Source organism: Aythya marila (genome assembly GCF_965140915.1).
Source record: "Aythya marila genome assembly, chromosome: 2".
Classification (NCBI taxonomy): Eukaryota; Metazoa; Chordata; class Aves; order Anseriformes; family Anatidae; genus Aythya; species Aythya marila.
Window position 1 is genome coordinate 124,803,687 of NC_139043.1, and position 21,017 is coordinate 124,824,703.

At 35.7% G+C, this 21,017-nt stretch overlaps 1 protein-coding gene across 4 annotated transcripts in view; it reads left to right on the forward strand.

Moving 5' to 3' along the window:
• Positions 1-10,190, forward strand: part of CRISPLD1 (cysteine rich secretory protein LCCL domain containing 1) — a 42,936-nt gene extending 32,746 nt beyond the window's left edge. For all 4 annotated transcript variants that reach the window (XM_082752760.1, XM_082752763.1, XM_082752761.1 and 1 more), the window contains 3 exons: positions 805-880; positions 6,622-6,752; positions 8,597-10,190. In XM_082752760.1, coding sequence (XP_082608886.1) covers positions 805-880; positions 6,622-6,752; positions 8,597-8,648 — 259 coding nt within the window. In that variant the 3' untranslated portion in view covers positions 8,649-10,190. The remainder of the gene's footprint in view (positions 1-804; positions 881-6,621; positions 6,753-8,596) is intronic.
• The last annotated feature ends 10,827 nt before the right edge of the window (positions 10,191-21,017 follow it).

Genomic DNA, 21,017 nt, shown 5'->3' on the forward strand with positions numbered 1-21,017 from the left:
CCAGCGAAGGATGATTTCCTAGTGCTGCCCCAAGAAGGAAGGCTTAAGAGCCATAAAGTCATGACCCAATTTTAATGAAACACCCTCTCAGAGTAGATCTGAGGTTTACTATATCCTTGTAGCATATTATAATTTTCAAACACAATGCTTGCTACCTTCTATACTACACTATACTATCTTTCCACATAGTTGTCCTGTATATATTGGAGCTATAGGATTCATGAAACACAGAAAGTTTTTTCTTAAAGATTAACAAAATGCAGATGAATAAGGCAGACTGTGTTTTAGTAGCATTCTGATCCCCTAAAATCTCATTACTTTCCAAGTTTCTCCATTTTATTCATAGATGTTAAGTGCTCACCCTCACGATAAGTTGCTAAATTTCTTTAATCGCCAGCTCATCAGCACCATACCAGGTCTTCATTCATGTATGCATCTCCTGAGAAAGTATTCAGCTATACTGTTTGGATAGAATGCTGTCGAAACAGATAATGATACGCTGGCTTTTCTACTGTCCTCACATATGTTAAATGAAGAAATGACCTGCTTATCTAAAAGGAGGAAGAAGACCAGACCTGTTGAAGAATGTTTTCAAGCACTTTATTGTGAACCACAAGTTACATTAGCAATGCTTTTCAGTCAATAGTAACCAAAGCTCAAAAACTGATAGCCTTTTAGCGTCAGTATGTATGTCTGTATGCATCATCAAATAGATTGATACTCAATAATGCTGATGTTGAATATGTTACATAGTAATACTCTAATATCATTGTTCCTGAGTGTGCTTTATTTTCCATATTTCAGGGTGTATTGTCCTCGCAACTGTATGCAGGCAAATCCACACTATGCTCGAGTAATTGGAACACGAATTTATTCTGATGTAAGTGATGTGATTTTCATTGCATTATATAATGAAATATAAAGTCCTATGACAAGCTATAGTGTAAAGATAATACTATCCTGTAAATATCAATTTTTCCTCCACATGCAGGTTTTTTTAGACCTACTATCAGAAAAAAGATGTGCTATAACAGTATTTTCTGAAGTGTTTTGTCGGAGACTTCCATTTAAGTACTCAGCTGCTGATGATATGGAATTTTTATTAAAAACTCATTCTAGACTTCAGCAATTTCTGGATATGTGTTTTCAATTTTTGATCGAAATTCCCATTGATTTGCTCAGTATTGGCAATGTATACTCATCAGCCATCTAATACAATGATCAGGGGGCTGGAACACCTCTCCCATGAAGAAAGGCTGAGAGAGCTGGAGATGTTAAGCCTGGAGAAGGCTCCAGGGAGACCTTGTTGCAGCCTTTCAATACTTAAATGGGTCTTATGAAAAGGATGAAGAGGGACTCTTTACTGGGGTAGATAATGATAGGACAAGAGGGAGTAGTCTTAAAGTAAAAGAGGGTAGATTTAGATTAGAGATTAGGAGGAAATTCTTCACTGTAAGGGTAGTGAGGCACTGGAACCGATTGCCAAGAGAATGTGGATGCCCCACCCCTGGAGGTGTTCAAGGCCAGGCTGGATGGGGCCTTGGCCAACCTGATTTGGTGAGTGGCATCCCTGCCTATGGCAGGGGGGTTGGAACTGGATGATCATTAAAGTCCCTTCCAACGCAAGCCATTCCATGATTTAAACCCTTGCCTTTTAGACCCTAATGTAAACAAAGCTTCTTTCCAATTAACCAAAAATTATTCTGAAAATACATGTCAACACTCTCATTGTTTTGGATATTTCTTATCATTGTAGATCATTTTAGATAGCTAAATATTTGAAGAAGGATTTTGATATATTTGAGTAAAATATCTCACAGTTATATTATTGTGAAAGACTAATACTGCATTTTTTTGCCTTTTTTTTTTTTTTTTTTTTTTCTCTGCTTTGTCGTCTCCCTTTGGAGAAGCCACTATGTAGTGGCAGAGAGAGCAGTTCAAATTTTTACCAATAAGCTGCATGTTGGAACTTTGTCTGTCGTACAGAGTAGTATGGTGCCCAGCTGGGTAGGATGTTTTTCAGTATTTTCCACCTCTTCGAAATATGTGAAAATAATATGCAAACAATTGTTCATCATTATTTTGCAACTAACTAGTGTTCAGTAGATTGCTTGTATAATTTGTGTTCCTGTCCTCTGTGCATGAGAAGCTCTTGCAGTTCAGCAAGCAACACTAATCTATGCCTGTGCAACTGGGTCCTTAATGTGCATAAGAGGGGAGTGAAAATAGTTTCAATGATAGTTAATTTTATCAAACACAGTTTTCTTCCAGTTCTGAGGTTGCAGTGAATGGTAACAGCCACATTTTCCCTGGGAGACAGAAGAGATTATGTTGTGGGAGAAAGAAGACCTATTTCTGTTTAATTTATACAGGAGAAAATCTCATATTTGCTTTGGCTAGAAAAGTCCCAGCTTACTTTAATTAGTATTGGAGAATTGTGCTTTAAAATTATTGTAGATATACTGTCTCATTATTCATATCCATTGTATAGAAATGTGTGCAGTCATACTGCTTTTAGGAAAAAATGGACGTAAATACAGGTAAGAAAACAGGGATGGGAGTCTTCCTATTAACTTCAGATGTTGAGAGAGTTTCCACAATGAAACTGGACATCTGTGTTATGTTTATAGCAGTTTGTAGTAGTAGTGGTAAAAGAGATGAATAGGCAAAGCAGAATTCATTTGACCTTTTATGAGTGTTTCCTTCAGTATGGGATGAATAGCCTACTAGATCTGTCAATTTCTTTCCGTTTCCTACAGAAGGGTCCTAGGGCACCTAGCTAAGATTTAGACAGACACATCCTATTTATATGTTCCCATTGCTGCTATTGCCTTTACGTGATTTTCTACAGTTTCTTTGTTTCTATCGTTTAAATTATTTTAAAGATAAGATACTTTTTATTGGAAATTTCACTAAGCAATATGACTATATTTTGTTCATTCTAACTTATAACTGAACTAGTTTCAGGATTATAGAGAATATTTAACAAATAAATCCTCTTTTTCAGCTTTTCATGTATTAATAGATTTGTCTGCAGATACAGGGAATTCATTTACCCACTTGTCATAGCAAGCATATTGCAAATTGCAAATCTATGGTGGATTTTTTGTGATGTTATTTCATTAAAAAACAAACAAACAAGCAAACAAAAAACAACACTTATATGTATGTATGTACAAATAACATGCACATGGCTATTTATTTGCACTAATACTTAGGCCACTTGCATTCAGTAAATGTACAACAATATTTATTAATTAAAAACAAATAACAACAGATGTCACATCAAAAACATATGTTTACAAAACCATTTCTGCAGTATTCATGAGAATCTAGTTAAGCATTTCTGTATCTAGCTTTGGTCTGATCAGTCATTTGTTCTTATATTCATTAATATTTTACTGCTACTCCTTTATCTGTTCTCTGATTTGTAGATAGTGCCCCATAGAACTTTTACCCTATTGGTTCTCCCATCCTTTTCTTTTAGCTTTGAGATTGCAGTGATTGTTTGTATAAGATTTATATTGTATGTATTTATCATGCTGTTTTCATAGGAGGCAGCATTTTCCCGAAGACAACCACTTTCTAGTAGCAGTAGCTCTACAAAAATTATAGAGTTTTATCAGCTCATACCATCTGAGGATTTTGAAGTTTTTTTTCAATAACCATATACGGAAATATTTCCCTAACTCTTGTGCGAAAACTTTCATAGCTCTCTGCTGTAGTGAAATATGATATAAAACTACTATTAAGTAGTTGTGTAGTTCTGCAAGGCTGAGGGAGAAAGGCTTGTGGTTTGCAGAGTACTGCTATGGTGTGGTAGATATTTGGTATTTTGCTGAGTAGCTGAAGAAGGAAAATAATTAAGCAGCTTGGTATTCAGATTCTATGACCTGTTAAATACTAATGAATGTCAGAGGGTTCACAGCACAGCAATAAAGCAGGGTCGTATAATGTTGCATGAAATGTTTATGTTACCTTAAAATACTGCCTTACATATCCTTCAGGGTGAGTTCACAAAAATTAAACAAACAGACCCAAATCTCTGAGAACACTTGCAGAAAGTGTTATGAGGCTGCTAATGTAAAATTATCAATAATATACTGAATTCTGTGATAGACAGAGATTTGAAATCCTATTCAGTTTAAATTAAGAGGAATTTTACCCTAACAGTTCTGGGAAGTGTGATCAGGGTGATGAAACATTATTGAGTAGTAAATGTTATGGCATCAATATTGGGATCTGATTTGATTTAGATGAAGCCAATGAAAAGTTCCTGAAAGCTCAAAGCAGATAAAACTTCCTCAAAAAAAATGTGATAAAACTATATGGATTTATTCATCGGTATACATATAACTCATATTTATGAATTTGTACTCATTTAATTGTTCATATATTCATAAGGTATGCACATTTGTGGATACCTTATGAGCAGATGAGCCAGGCTCCAGGCTCATCTGTAAAGCAGCATTAGAATATCAATTTATTTTTCATCTGATAATCATCTCTTGATTTGACCTCTTCAACCCCATTTTTCTGACCTCATCTTTTTCACATATCCCATGTAAGCATCTTGCCTTTAGGTTTAAAATGTTTTACATTAGCCTAACCATCCAGTAATCAATTGTGGTATCAACTCTAGCAATGACTCCATCCTATACTGGAAATAGTTTCTAATAAGAAGTCGGCCTCTTTTGTCATTCTACCTCCATTGTTTTATCTTTACTTTCTTATGCATTTGATCAGAAACTTCCAAATAGCATTAAAGAAATCATTATTTTAGCCACCCTCAAAAGTAATTATGAAGGTATTGTCCTTTCTAGTGATATACAACAAGTGCAGTGTTACATGTAGTATTATAGAGGTGACAAACTGTGATTTTTATTTTACTCTATTGTACGTCTAGCTTGCTTTATATCTCCAACGTGAATTGAAAACTAAATTGCTACAATATTATAGTACTAGCAATTAGAGTTCTTCTAGTTCTTCAGTGTAGTTAATTGCTTGTAAATCTTGTCTTTTTTTTTCCTTAGACTGTAATCCTGTATTTGTAGGGACTATTTATATCCCTGTTTATTAGACATTGTACACAAGCAATATTATCTTTAGGTACTCCCATAATATGAGTACATAAAGGATGCTGTAATCCTAAAAATAAGGTGACTACTACTGTTCAGGATACAATGAAGGTCTGGCAGATTAGGGAGGAAGAGTTAAAGTACAAAGGAGCATAAATGGTATCCCTTCTGGCATGTTCAAAAGCAGCTTGCCAGCAGGGTGAAGAGAAAAACTCTAAAGTGTCTTTGCTAAACATTCTTTGCATAAACAGGTTCAAATCATTATTCTCAGAAATATTGTATCATTAAAAGACAAACTATATAACATCAAAACTAGCAGCTTCTGTGGTTGAAATAGGAGTAGGAAAACCATTGCTATTTTAAGTTCCTGATTTTATATAGCATTGAGATTACAAAATAGCTACAGGAACAGATATGAATTATTCCAGTTATAACTGGAAGAAATGCAACTCTTGTTTAAATAGTCGTCTGTGTAACCAGCTATTGATATTTGTATTGGCTTAGTTTTTAAGGTTGATTGAGGAGAGGAGAGACCTATTCCAGTGAAGGCTTTTCTTTTTTTCCACAGAACAACTTGGTTTTAAGTGGACATTCACTGTAGCTGGAGCTATGTTTTGTAGTGCTGGGTATTGAAGTAGATTGGGACATACATTCTACGCTAAGAAGTTTCATACTTCTGGCAATTGTTTTTTTGCATGCTTAAAGAGTAGTGGAGCTCTACAAGTTTAAATCAATTATTTTAATCAACATTCTCAAGATTATCATTGAACTATCCTTCTATAAATATTATTTATGCTACACACTTTCATGACAAGACATTAGATTTTAGGTTTCACATAGATGAAACTGCTGTTAATTTCACAGAGAGTTTTGCCTGAGTAAAACTAAGGAATAATAGCTTAGGATTGTTTTAGATCTCTTTGTTTTGTTTGATGCTTATATTACAATTTCAATATAATAATTTAAATATAATTAGCTTTTAATATTGGCCCACGTCAATGTAAGAAATTCTAATGTTCCCTTGAACATTTCACTGCTGTTTGAGATTCTTGAGCTGGAGATAGAATTATTACAGTCAATTTTTAGGGAGGACATCTCTTCCTAGAAACATACAACTGCAGTGTGCTTTTGCTGTTCTGCTGTTCCAGTACTTGACTCTGGCTGGAGATTAAACTGAATCTCCTGATCTATAATAATTTTGGTTTGTTTTTTACTACCTCTCTGCTGTTGAAGTGATGGTGGATAAAGCCTTTCATTTTGAAAAGCTCAAGAATGTGAACAGGTCCTTGAACTGAAATAGGCTGAAATAAATGATTTTTGAATCACACCGTGGAAGATCATTGAATAGGCAGTGGTATATTCCTATAAACTGGCATATGAATCTGATTTAAGTACTGTAAAGATTAATAAAATCAGTCATGTGATGAGTGTAATTATTTTACATTTCCTATAATTTAGTTTAGGCATCTTTATTTGTTTTCTTCTAAACAATTTTGAAATAAGAGAATGAATGAAAACTAAACTTACCCTCTTTCTTTCTTAGATATCCAGTATCTGCCGAGCAGCTGTACATGCTGGTGTAGTCCGCAACCAAGGTGGTTACGTTGATGTTATGCCTGTAGACAAAAGAAAGGTGTACATTGCTTCCTTTCAAAATGGGATATTTTCAGAAAGGTACAGAGCCCATTTTCAAAGATTACTGTTTACCCTTCACCTCAATAAGGTTTACAAAGTATTGTATTACGTATCTTTGTACCTGGGGCAGTGCTAGAAACCCAACAAATAGGCCAACTTGGGTTATTTACAGAGCTTGTGTAACAGCTTCAGTGACTTTGGAGAAGCTGTGGTACAAGAACTGCTTGCCTCTTCTAAGCTTGTAAATCTTTACTCTAAAAAGCTTCTTATAAAAACAAACAAACAAACAAAAAATCCTCTTGTTTATTCTTTTGCTTAAGTTGCAACTAACACAATATTTGATAAGAAAATCACTTATGGTTTCTTTGGCAAAACACCAAAGAATGTTTACATTAACGTCAGTGATCTATTCTGTCTGAGAGGATCTGCAATAAACAGATCATTACAAATTTACATAGAATCAAATCAGTGAACCTGGTTCATAAATGATATTCACAAAACATTAAACACTTTTTTTTATTATTTTCTATTTTTAATGGTTTTACTGTATTCAGTATAATCAATATCAGTATTCAATATCAGCATTTTTCTGAAAGACATGGAAGTGGTGTGAAAGTTCATTTACTTATACTCAGTGTATTAGCATCCTCTATGATGATAACACATGGCTACATGTTGCAGTTCAAATGTAATTATTTAAAGAACGCTACAGTTTCTATAGGAAGAAAAATAAATGGCCTTAAAAAAAGCCCTTGTGCCACTCTTTCTGTCTTGCAAAGCTAGGAATGTTACCTCTAAAACCAATAAGTTTGTGTGGGAAAAATCTAAAAGAGTATCTTTAGAGAACTTGGATGTAGGAGAAAAAGGATTTTTTCTTATTTTTATTTTATTATTTTTTGGGGGGGGGACATGCCCCTTTACTTCATAAACCTTTATGTAAAGTTAGAAACTTTTAAAATACATCTTTCATTTGCTTCATGAATAACCCCATTTTCCCTATTAATGTCCATTTCCTTCAGAAAGAGTGGTTCCTTACTGACACTTATGTTCTCCACCTAAATCTCCTCACTGAGAAGAAAAGGAATTGAAAAAAAAAATGTTGCAAATTTAATCATTATTTGTACTTTACCATCCCAGTGAAGCCAAAGTCAATGGTTAGGAGAGCAGTTCCATGCAAGTTTTCTGTGAAGCTGAAAAATTGTAATGAAGATTGCAATGCCAGTGCAGACACCATATTCTTCTTTATTTTTGTTCTGTTTTCCTTTCTTAAATAGGTCTCATATATTTTGCAAAATAGAAAATCATGATACCATTAAATATGAAATGTTATATTTTTGTTGTATAAAATAAACCATACTCTACCAAATTTCTCCTTTTTTTTTATTTCTTTTAAAGCCATTTAGCCATTCAGAAGGCTATCAATATTTTAAATATATTTCGTTTGATTTGCAAAATATAAATTCTCTTTAGAAATACGTGCAACCAGTGAACAAGTAATCTCCAGGGTCTAAAAATTATATCAGAATATAGTTATTATATAGAATTATATAGAATAGCCAACATAAGATGCATGCTTTCTCTTTTCCCCCCAAACTTTTTTTAAGAGTTTTGCTTTATTATTTAAAGCTTAATTCTTTTAATTAGAATCAACTTAGGATTTATTGAAATTTTTGTGTTACAATTTGCTCTCAATAATTTTCTTTGAAGAAAAAATAATATGAAAGTTTGGTAATTCAAAAAAAAAAAAAAAAGGTAGTAAAAGTTATGAGTAGTAGACACAGGAAATGTTGCAGGACCCTAGAACTGTATTTAACAATTCAAAAAGAAAAGTCATTGGAGTGTCAGTCTTAAAAATAACTCCAGGAATGTTTTTTGTGTTTCAGTTTACAGAATCCTCCAGGAAGCAAGGCATTCAGAGTATTTGCTGTTGTTTGAGTCTAGCGAGAAAAATGTAAAACAGGCAAGTGAAAACAGAGCACTTGGAAGAGAATAATAGAAGCCATTTCTTGTAATTTCTATAATTTGTATAAAGCTGTAACATTCTTGTACAGAATATATATACTGCTTTCCACCAAAAAAAGTTTAAATTACGTATATATCTTGATGAAAATATCTGTAAAAGTAAACATGGGAGAAAAATTCAGTTGAAAATGTATATTGATATATAACAATATTTTGAATCCTGTGTTAATTATTGCTATATTTTCTTAGCAGTTACTCTTATACAGTTAATTCAAAGCTCATAAATGTTCTGTTTTCTTTATGATATTATTATGGTATTTCAATATGATATTGTATGGTGCTTTATATATGCCACTAACAGTAACCTTAAAACTATACCATAGGGAGGCCTGAGTTTTTATTTCCAATGTACATAAAAGAAGCCATCCTAATAATTCAGTATAATAAATCGTGCCTTAAAGTGAAATAAATATCTATATAACTTTTTGATGATTTACAGTAGCATTAGCCATGCAAGCCTAAATGAAGAGCTAGACTGTTTTCAATTTCACACTAATTGTAACAAGTACAAATACCTATTTTAAAATAAAATAGAAAACATGGAGAAGTCCTGGGTCGTATTAGTATGTTTTTATCTCAACAAGTATTTCAATGAGAGTGGTCCATTCATGTTTGTTAATTCTTAAATATTTTAAATAAAACATTTATTGGATGCTGGTGAGCTCTTTAGTTCAAGTACCCAATTCATTTATGACCCAGTCCTTCACATGTATTCACCTACCTTGACATGGGAGATTGAGTGAGACGTGTATAACCTTGGAGGATCTGAGTCTAAAAGAAAATTTTCATATTGAGGAATCAAGTAACCTGAAATTAAGGAATTTCATCAGATATACAGTGCAGTTCTGCACACATATGTGCTTTACTTCTACCATGTGACTCATTCAATTTACCAAAATTGGGTTTCAGTAAAACCATAAATTTGTACACATATATAACGATTTGTAAGCTTGAGGGCTTAAGATGTACATGGTATCTGTATACTATACAAAATTGTGAGGGTAAATGTTTAAGAAAATGAAAATGGTAACAAAGGCTAACCTTGCTCCTTATGACCTGGCAAATACTCCTGCAGGCCAGGAAGTATAGTGGTATGGAGCCCATTGACAATACTGTCATTTGTTGCTTCACCATTTAAAAAAATTCATTTATGGTGAACAGCCTTGTGCATTAATTTTACCATATTATGGTATATGAAGAACATGTAATGGTGATACTATGTTTCTTTCTATGAAAAGTGTGTTGTGCTTTAAGACTGAAAAGCTGTTAAACTTTATTTTTGTTATTTTTTTATTTCTGTTGTTGAATTTATTTCCTTTCAACTTGTAAACTGATTCATATTCTTCATATTTCAAAATATTATATTCTGCCTTCTGTTTTGCTACATGTACTACCTCATGTAGTTAGGCAAGCTCTGTTAGTTTTTTAATCTGTTTTGAATAAAATTAATTTACATAATAAGAGTATATTTGACAGACATTATTGTTTAATTGTTTACCCTGCCTCAAGAATTAGAAATAGCAAACACAAGGTTTTCTTTTTTTTCTGAATTAAATGTTGCAAGTGGTAGGACCAAGCAGCAGACATAATCTGAAGTTTTGAAAGCTGTAGAGACAGCATAGGTACACAACTTCTATTAATTACATTAGGAGTTTTATGAAGTCTTCCAGTCATTTTTCAAGTTCTGGCCAGGGTATCTGGGAGCAGATTGCTTTCTCATTTTAATGGGCAATTCTGTCAGAAAGTGTAAAAAAGCAAACAAACAAACAAAAAATGCCACCTTTTTCCAGTTCTATACAGCTCTTTCCTCTTCTGGTAAATGTTGATAGTGTGAAATGTTTCTAGTTACATTTGTTGGAAGCAAGCACTTTAAAGCTCATTCCTACTTTGCCTCATAAGGCTAATGGTCAATTTGGAAGTTTTGGTTGGGATATATGTCTAATTGGTGAGCGAGACAAAAAGTCTTTGTGTAAACCCTTTTTTTTTTTTTTTTAAGGTGGTGACAGGGAAGAGAGCCACTGTAAGAAGTTTTATATACATTGAGCAGTACTATCATTAACCACTGTTCAGAAATGAAAACGTAGCACAAGTAGACTATGACTGTGTTAGAATTCCAAGTCACTCAAAATCTTGAGATAGACTTGCAATACCATGAGTTAAAAACAGAAAAATAATAACACTGTTGCTGTTATCAGAACATAAAGTGGAATAAGGCCACTTCTGAAATCAAGGGGCAGCATCTGAGAAAGACATCTGAAACAAAATAATCTGAAAACACTCATCCTTTGTTTTCCTCAAAAAACCTTTCTTCACAGGCAGGACACTTTCTTGGCTTGGCTTTGCAGGCCAGCAGCTCCTGCTGGTGGGGTCCATGGTGCCCACCATTTGCCTTAGGATGCTTTGGGAAGTCTGTTGGGTGCTTCAGAGTCTTTGTGGTAAGCAAGCTCCCCGCTCTCTGATCAGGCAAATAAGATGCTTCTCTTTCTTTGAACAGAGCAGAGCCTGGTGCTGGGGAAAGACAACAGTCACATATTCACTCATTACCAAACCTTTGTCCCTTTCGGTATATGGATGAAGGGGGTCCTAGGTGGAAACATGGCTACCAGACCAAATTTCTGCCTTTTTTTCTGCCCATTTGTTTTCCTGGACTTTTTTGTTCTTCATGTCTTTTTTATTCTTCTGCATGTCTTTGCTATTTGTCCTCTCTCTCATCTTCAAAGTCTAACCTACATTTGCTGGGAATTTCTTTGCAAGGGGGACAGGAGTGGACCCTTGACACCAAAACAACAAAGTCAGCACATGGTGAATTGGGGGCTACCTCTAGTGTATGTAAGTGGTTGCTGTGAGCAGCTCTGCTAACAAACACAGTCACAAGAAGAAAGGGAGGTGAGTAACTCTTTCTCCTCACATCTGTTGCACAAACTTGGGAGCCCTGTTGCTTTTCCACATGCAATGATTCTAACATATCCAAATATAAATCCGCAGATAACTCTAGCTTCTTAAGAAATTCTCTACTAAATGAACTATCTATGGGTCAAGAAGTAGATATTCTAAAGCAGTTGTATCGTGAGTGAGAGCTACACAATATTTTTGTCTGTACCAAAGCAACTACATGCCAGATGGTCACAACTAATTCACAGAAAGCTCAGATGAGTAACTAGCAGTGTTAAAGAACACATTATAGCATAATGAAAAAAATATAGAAGAAAGTAAACTTTTAAATGCTGAAGAATTGATTGGTTAATCAGAAACTTAGAAAATGATGCTATCAAAATTTAAAAAGGGCATAATCTATAAGAAAGTAGTGCTTAATTCATGCTATTAATAGTTTTTAGCTTGCCTCCCAGAAAAGACCAGTAAGTAGCCAACAGGAATAATTACAATGGATTCAAAACAATCCTCCACCACTAAGTGAGTACATAAATAAGAAACTGTTTTAGTACATTGATATCTGCCGTTTATGATTTTGAAAGAGCTAAAATATTAAGAAATATAAACTTGCTAAGTGTCTGATGACCTTCTCTGTAAGCATCAATTGAGACATTTCTCTGCTATGCTACATCGCTTCTGGATGTAGTAGCTCATTTAATAACTAAACAACAGTTAGTATGAAAGCATGGCGGTATGAAAAACACAAACAGGTAATTCTTTAAAATTATTTAAGAGTGTTATCTTTCTGATAGATGTATGAGGATAGTCCAGTTTAAGGGAAGTTGGAACCCATACTCATACCAACAGACAGCTCATGTACTAGCTGGACATAAACTAAGGAAACTAAGAAACATTTCTTAAACGTTATGGAGAGTGAAGAATTTTAGAGAGTTTACAGACTTCCCTGTGTCCTATTTCTGTGCAGGGGACAGTCAGAAGGTTTTTTTGGGAATTAAGCCTGAAACACAGGTTAGGATAATTTGTTATCTAAGTTTGTGCTTTCTTAACTGAAGAAGTTTCAAATTTTATGTCAATGCTAGACTGAGAGCTGCTTATGGATTATCAGCTGATTTAAAAGAAGAAAAAATAACATCTGCTTTTTTTGCCTGTGTTGGCGCATATGCTCAGCAAAATGCATGACACACTATTTCCTGTAGCAGATATGTAACATAGTTACTCACATAAACAAGGTCTTCTGTGTGGTAATTGCATTTGAAGTATGTTTTGAATTTGACTTAAAACTCAGATAAGCCACCTTCCTGTTCATACACAAGGGAAAGCTTATTTCCTGCAATTTCTGTAGGCATATAAAGGGTCAGATTTAGAAATGTAAATATTTGGAAGTTATAAGGATTATTCATACAGTGCAATATTCTGCTTGTAAATTTATATAAATACTGTATGAAATACTGTACTGTCATGCTTTCTGTCTTAAGGCTTTTCATAGCATCTGTGGAACTCCAGGGAATTAAACAAAGAATGAAAAGCCTGGAGAGTTTCATTTCATTCACTGTATAATATGCATCTTACAAGGCTTTAGATATACAGATGAATCTTTAGTGTTTAGAAAATTGCATTTTTTTTATATGTATCACCATTCTATGATGATTTTATAAAGACATACATTGTGCATATAGGAAAAGTAATCATTATACTGTCAGCCTTAGGTTTAGCCTGTCTTTGCACTCAGGAATAAATTATAAGTATTTTAAATATGGTCACTATATTTCTATATTATATATATTATTTATATATATATATATTTATTTATTTATTTATACTACTTTTATTAAATGACAAGTCCTTGCTATGGGACTGTGAAAATAAAATCAATTGTGATTCCTGCTCTATCTTAACACATGATGATAATGTGACACCTGAAAGTTAAGATCAATTGTTCAATGATACATCTTAAATGTTTTGTTCATCTTACCCTTGTTGCTGGGAGACAGATGTCCACATAATAAAACCATTATAGCATTTTTCAAAAAGTAGTAGTAATGAGTTTTAAATTTTCAGAAGCTAGCAGTACCCAAAAGCACCCAGTCAGACCAGCCTGTTACAATAAGTCAGAGGAAAATACGAGAGATCTAAGGAGGAAAGTAAAGAGCATGTGAACAAAGTGGCCCATCATGATGCTCCTTGTCTTACTATTCACATTGATTTCTGCAATAATTACTCTAGTTACTCAATTCAGTATTTGCCCCCAGTGCTCTATCAAACATTGTTTTTGTCTTCACTAACAATGGTGTGAATGTCTGAAGGCTTGCAATGAAATAGTTGGTAAAGAACTGAGATATGTTTGCCAAACAACATGAATAAATTTGCAATATCGTATTATTTTACACAAAAAATACTTTAGTTGCCAATGCTAATAACTCTTGGGCTTTTAAATTCACTAATTTCGTTTAAAGTGTAAGCACTGTAATGAAATAAAAATGTCAGCACATGCTGACTGAAATTCATCTGTTCAAAAAAAAATAAAAATCAGTTATTTCATCTGAACAGAAATTGCTGTAACTAAATCTAGTATTATTAGCAATAATATTCTTGAAATTTCATTGAATATAAGACTGCTTATGCAGTCTGGATTGGCTTTTAGAAGACATTCACCAAACTTTATTTGGTGTATTTAATTCATTTCTGAATGAATGTTGTTTATGAAGACAATATCCTTATTAGGAATATAATCTTAGAATAAATGCAAGAACTTGCATTAGGTTTGCTTGTGTATCTTTTTGGAATTACTTCCAAAACTCCACAGTATGTGTAGTGATGCTAATCATTCTTAGTATTCTCAAGAAAAAAGAAGTGCTAAGAGGTATCATGTCTTCTAAACTTAGCCTACAGTTTGAAAAACAAGTACTTCAGTTGCCTAATTATTCACTTAGGCTTGTTTATATGCAATGTAAATAGCAAGTTGGCTTTGACTTGTCATAAATTGCTGCTACTGTAGATCCCAAACACAAATTGGAAACAGTTGCTAAATAAATCTCCCTATAGTCAATTCAATCTTCATTCCTTATTTATCTGTTAAAATCCATCTGTTTCTTGTTGGTGGTGGGTGGTTTTTTACATACTGAAAGATCATGTCTTCTGAATAAGCATTTCTTTTATTGTGTCAGAGTGACTCCCAAGATTGTTGGGATGCAGGCAGCACTAAACACAGAATCAGAGCAATCGTTTTATGCAAAAGAACTTAGTCTCAGATTTTGGATTTAGTCCAGTTCTGTACACAAAGAAGTACATTGTATGAGTTGATTTAGTGCTTGCTGCAGTGGAGATGATAGTCCTATTCTGGCATGGCTATAACTGAACTAAGGAATAGTTTTGTGAAATGCTCTGAGCCTTTCTTTCTTATCCAGGAGGAATTATGTGGTAAATTAGATCAGTTTGCATTTTTAAAATAAAGGAATAGCTAAACAGAAGGCTTTGGTGGTTTACTGGTAAAGACTTGCCCTTCTGCTGCTGGTTGAGTGTTTAAGCATGTTGTATCAAACATATCCAGTGATGTGTAGATTGTGCTAATGCAATGATTTTTTGATTGGCAGTAATGTTAAATGAATTCATACTGGGAAGCTTCTCTTCCAGCAGCTTCAAAGCCCACATCATTTCAAATCAGGTTTCCATGAGTTACAAGTCAATTATTTTGTATGTAATTTGTAATTATTTTGCAGTATGTACAAGTTTGTCCTAGGAATTAAGAAGTCACATGTGGAAGGAGATTTGTTGTTGCATCTACTACAACATAAACATATGCTAATGCTTCAGTTCAACTTGTAATTTTTATTACAATCCCTACAATCCCTGGAAAAGTGCTGTCCAATCAAAACAACTAAAATAGTTGGAAGTAAGGAAATAAGGAAAACCAATATTTCTACCATGGTCTCTCAGAAGACATTTGGCTATTAACTTTCTTACATCAAAACAGAATAACTCAGAACCACTCCTATAAAAATTGCAATCTACAACTCCCTAGAAGGCTGTTTCTAACCTAGCATCTTGCTGAGCACTGGTCAACAGGATGGACAAAGTACTTAATGTCTCTTGTAATATACTAAATAACTTAATATCCATAATCTGACACAAAATTAGACTTTAACAAGAAAGACAAGACTGGTTTACAGCTAAAGGCTAGAAGACCTGAGGCCTCAGAGTACATGTGAAATGCCTCTTAAAGAAAAGGAGGACAATGTGGTATATTAGAAGACAAACTTCCATATCTGTATCTAACACATGATCCATGAGTAGAGCTGGTAGATATGCTACAAAAGTACAAAGAATTAGTCTAAATAAAGATTGATTTCAGTACTTCAAAACTTTTGTGTAGTTACCATCTCCAACCAAATAACATTCAAATAAAATTTCAGAGCTAATTGTTTTTTTCTTAGATGTGTGAAAATAGGCAAATACCAAGGATAGTGAGGCCAGGAGGAGAACTTGTCTGTAGTTTGACTGGTAGGTGGTAGGATCTTGCTTAGGTATACTATTATATGAATGCTAATCTGATGCTAATCTATTTGATGAAGGTTCACTCATGTGCCCCAAACTCCCTGCAGACAGTTTTCCAGTAAGCTTTGTTCTTTGTGCAAACAAATCAGTTAAATGAGCGTCTGTGTGAGTTACAATTAATTACCTGTTTCGTAGGATTGGCAGATGAAACTGATTTGCACTGACTTTTTGCAAATATGGCTCTAAAGTTATTTAGTGACAATTGCAAGGTGAAATAAGAAATATTCATCGATGGTTCAGGGTGTTCTTGCCTCTTTGTGTTTCAGAAGTACATCTTAAAACTGCTCATAAAACAGCTATACCTTTCAGAATACTCTAATGAAATTAAAACTACTGGGGAATAGAACTACTTTAAGCAGGTTAAATTCTTCAGAAAACAGAACAAAGTGTCCAGTAAGGAGAGGACAGGATGGAGGGTGGTTTGTTTTATAATATTGCCATAGAAGGATTCCCAAATTGCTTAGGTTAGTTAGCAAGTACTTATGAGGTCTTCTAAATGGAACAGTCATCAAGTTTCTCTTAATTTCTAGAACTAAATAGTTTATTATTTAAGTTTGAATATATAAAGATGCCAACCCATCATTTTATTTTGAATTAATTAGGAAGGACTTAAAAATTAACTTAAATTCCTGTAGTCTAATCAACTGAAAACTCTTACCTTTGCTTTATCTCTTCCAGTTACTTCATTGATCCATGAAACCATGTGGTACTCTCCAGACACACAAATTCTCAGACACCGATGTGTTGGGAATGAAAATCCAGAGAATATTAATTGGTAAAGAGTTATAAAGGATGTAATAATGTGGAGGTTAGCCTCACAGTGCAAGGAATGCAGTTTGTGTCCCCAGCAAAGCAAGTTTAAAGGACATAGCTTATTTCTTTCAACCTACCAACAAAATGGTATTGTGTTAGGTGTTATAATGCTGGAAGACTCATTATGCAGTACAACTTCTGGTTTTGACCCTGAAGTTACTAAAAGTATTTGCACAGTTAAAGTTGCTACCCAACTCTCACTCTCGTAACTCATGCCTAGTGACAGAAGTGACTGTAAAATAGAAGTAGTGTCTCTCCTCCCACCTAACCCAGATGCTTTGAGTCTCAGCAAGAGCATAAATGCCTCTTTTTCCTTCCTAGTCAAAGGTGGGAGTTACAAAGAAAGAGAAAATCTTGAGAGGATGTTTCTAGTGATGCTGCATTGCACAGCGGGACAAGAGGAATAGCAGACTCCTTGCAGGGCTCTGTCACTAGAAATGTTCATGTGAGACATGAACAGAGAGGAGAGGAGAGGGAGGGAGGGATAAAAGGAGGGAGATAGAGTACCATGAGCATGTTCAAGCTTGCTAACAAAGGAAGGCTTCTTCAGCACAGTAACAATACTGACAACTGAGAGTTTTTGTTCACATGCAGTTTAGCAAACCATATTATGTAGCAGTCAAGCTGTTTATTATTAGAAAAAAGGCTGAAAATTTGATAAATGAAAGATTGTGTTACCTTCTCAGTTAAATCAGTAAATCAGTTAACAAAATAATCCCAACACCTGTGATACTCCTCAAAAACTGGGATAAGAAGAGCTCTGCTTTTCCAAATTATAAGAATATTTCTGAAAGAAGCAATATGTTCACTAGATTATTGCATCATCATAAATTTTTAGTTATGTCAGTATTTCAAGTGTTTCTAAGCCTGCTCTAAGGAACTTTTGTTTCTAAGCCAGGATTTCAACCTGCTCTAAGGAACCTGCTTTGGCAGGGGGGTTGGACCTGATGGTCTTTCAAGGTCCCTTCCAACCCCTTCAGTTCTGTGATTCTGTAATGAAAGAAGGATCAGCATTGCCTATTCTGAATAATTTCTTACATCAGTACTAGATGTTTTAATAAGGAAACACCTTTATAACAATGTAGCAATGTCATTGGGACAGTCAAGTCTAGGATGATCACAGAATCATGCGATGGTTGAGTTTGGAAGGGACCTCTGGAAGGCCATCTGCTCTAAATCCTCTGCTCAAGGAGGGACACACAGAACAGGCTGTCCAGGACCAAGGCAAGGTGGCTTTAAAAGAGCTCCAAAGAAGGAGATCCCACAACCTCTCTGGGCAACCTGTGCTGGTACTCAGTCACCCACACTATAAAGAAGTGTTTCCTGATGTTCAGAAGGAACATGCTATGTTTTAATTTGTGCCTCTTGTCACCAATGAACAGAGGCTGAATTTACTGAAGGTTCAATCAGCTCACTTTTGCAGACTGTTCAGGTACCTCTGGATGGTTGCACAACTATCTTGTGTATCAACCATCCCTCACAGTTTTCTGAGGCTGTGCAGGGACAGCCAAAAAGAAAGGCCAAAGCTCATCTGGAGCTCAAACTGGCTGCTGCTGTTAAAGATAACAAAAAATGTTTTTATAAATAAATCAACACAAAAAGGAGGACTAAGGAGAATCTCCATCCTTTACTGGATGCGGGGGGAAACTTAGATACAAAAGATGACAAAAAGGCTGAGGTGCTTAATGCCTTCTTTGCCTCAGCCTTTAGCGGCAAGAGCAGTTGTTCTCTGTCACCCAGCACCCTGAGCTGGTGGAAGGGGATGGGGAGGAGAATGTGGCCCTCATAATCAACCAGGAAATGTTTGGTGACCTGCTACAGCACTTGGATGCATGCAAGTCAACAGGGCTGTATGGGATCCACCCAAGGGTACTGAGAGAACTGGCAGAGGAGCTGGGCAAGCCGCTTTCCATCATTTATCAGCAGTCCTGGCTATCAGGGGAGGTCCCAGTCGACTGGCAGCTAGCAAACATGACACCCATCTACAGGAAGGGCTGTAGGGTAGACCCAGGGAACTATAGGCCTGTTAGCTTGACCTCAGTACCAGGGAAGCTCATGGAGCAGATTATCTTGAGTGTTATCACGTGGCATTTGCAGGGCAACCAGGCAATCAGGCCCAGTCAGCATGGGTTTATGAAAGGCAGGTCCTGCTTGACGCACCTGATCTCCTTCTATGATAAAGTGACACACTGGGTGGATGAGGGAAAGGCTGTGCATGTGGTCTCTTCCAACCTAGAAATTCTATGATTCTGTGATTCTGTGTTTACAGAGAATAGGTCACCTGCCTCTCCATTCCCCCTCACGAGGAAGTTGTAGACTGCAATGAGGTCCCCCCTCAGCCTCCTATTCTCCAGGCTGAATAGGCCCAGTGCCCTCAGCTGCTCCTCATACATCTTCCCCATATGGGTCTGCACCACGGGGTCCATCTCTCAGGAGCAAACTGCTCCAACCTGGGTCCCCCACGGGCAGCAGCTCCTGCCAGGTCACCTGCTCCTGCATGGTCTCCTCTCCACAGTCTACAAGTCCAGCCTGGAATCTGCTCCTGCAGGGGTCTTCTATAGGCCGCAGCCTCTGTTGGTGCAGGTCCACCTGCTCCACCGTGGTCTCCTCCACCAGCTGCAGCGTGGAACCCTGCTCCACTGTGGTACTCCGTGGACTGCAACGGGACAGCCTGCTTTTCCGTGGTCCTCACCACAGGCCATAGGGGACTTCTGTTCCAGCACCTGGAGTACCTCTCCCTGTCCTTCTTCACTGACCTTGGCACCTGCAAGGCTGTTCCTCACTCCTCTCACTCTCCCAGCTGCTGTGTGGTGCAGCAGTTTTTTCCCCCCTGACTTAAATATGCTCTCAGAGCAGCACAAAACAACATCATTTATTGGCTCAGCTCTGGTCAGCAGTGGGGCTCTTACCAAACATGGGGCAGCTTCTAGATCCTTCTCACGGAAGCCACCCCTATGGCCCCCTGCTACCAAAACCTTGCCATGTAAACCCACTACAATTGACAAACAACATTCTTTATATTATTCTACAATCATATTTCTATATTATTCTGCATAAATAAAACTTTAAGTCTCATCATATGACTCTTCTAACTGGGTATATGCCTGTGACCTTCATGTAGCTCTAAAGAGTGTCTTCAATTTCCACTGACCAAAAACCCCACTTGAGAACATGTCCTTTACAAAACGGTACAGTCTGTTGACCTTTTTTTTAATTATTTATTTTATTGTTTTTATTTTTTTTTCAAATGGGTGTCATTCAGCCTTGTAATTACTGGCAGATCTCTTCAGACCCGAAGTGTTCTACCAGTCTATTCATACCAATTTACATCAGCCGAAGGCTCAACTCCTATTTAATGTAAAATTGTGAAGCCACTTGCAATAAAATGAGATAATATGCTGCAAAAAGTAAATATTTTCTACATTAGCTCCACAAACAAGTCAGACAGATTTGAATGTGATGAACGAACTGATGTAAGAAAATATTCTTTCTCTGATTTCCCTGGAAATGTTCTGTGTGGAACAGAGGAAGTGAAGCATTCAGGGTTAGAAATGTTGTAGGAAGTGGCATGAATTATAGAACATTCAAAACAATGGGAGATTATTTCAGAGAAAAAAATATAATTAACAAAGGATATACAGATAATTCAAAATACTTCTGTTGGAGGCAGATTATTTACTTCTGTATAACATAAGAATGACTGGCTCTCATTTTGCTTTGAACAGACCAAGCAGGACTGTTCACAATCCTTTGAATCCTATGACTTAGTCTTCTCAGATCTTGCTCGATTTCCTGCACTATACACTTTTTATTGATAGTCTTATCCCCACACTGTTTTCTGAGGGTTTCTGTGCTATAATCCAGTAGTGTATTGCCCTCTGGATGCCATTTTTTTTACATAGCAAGCTGACTAATCTTGGTACCTCCTACTTCTTTGAATAGCATTAATACATGAAGACAACAGAACATCTTCCAAACAATGGTGAATTTACTTTGCCCAAAGGAACAGAGCAGACAGGGGAATGA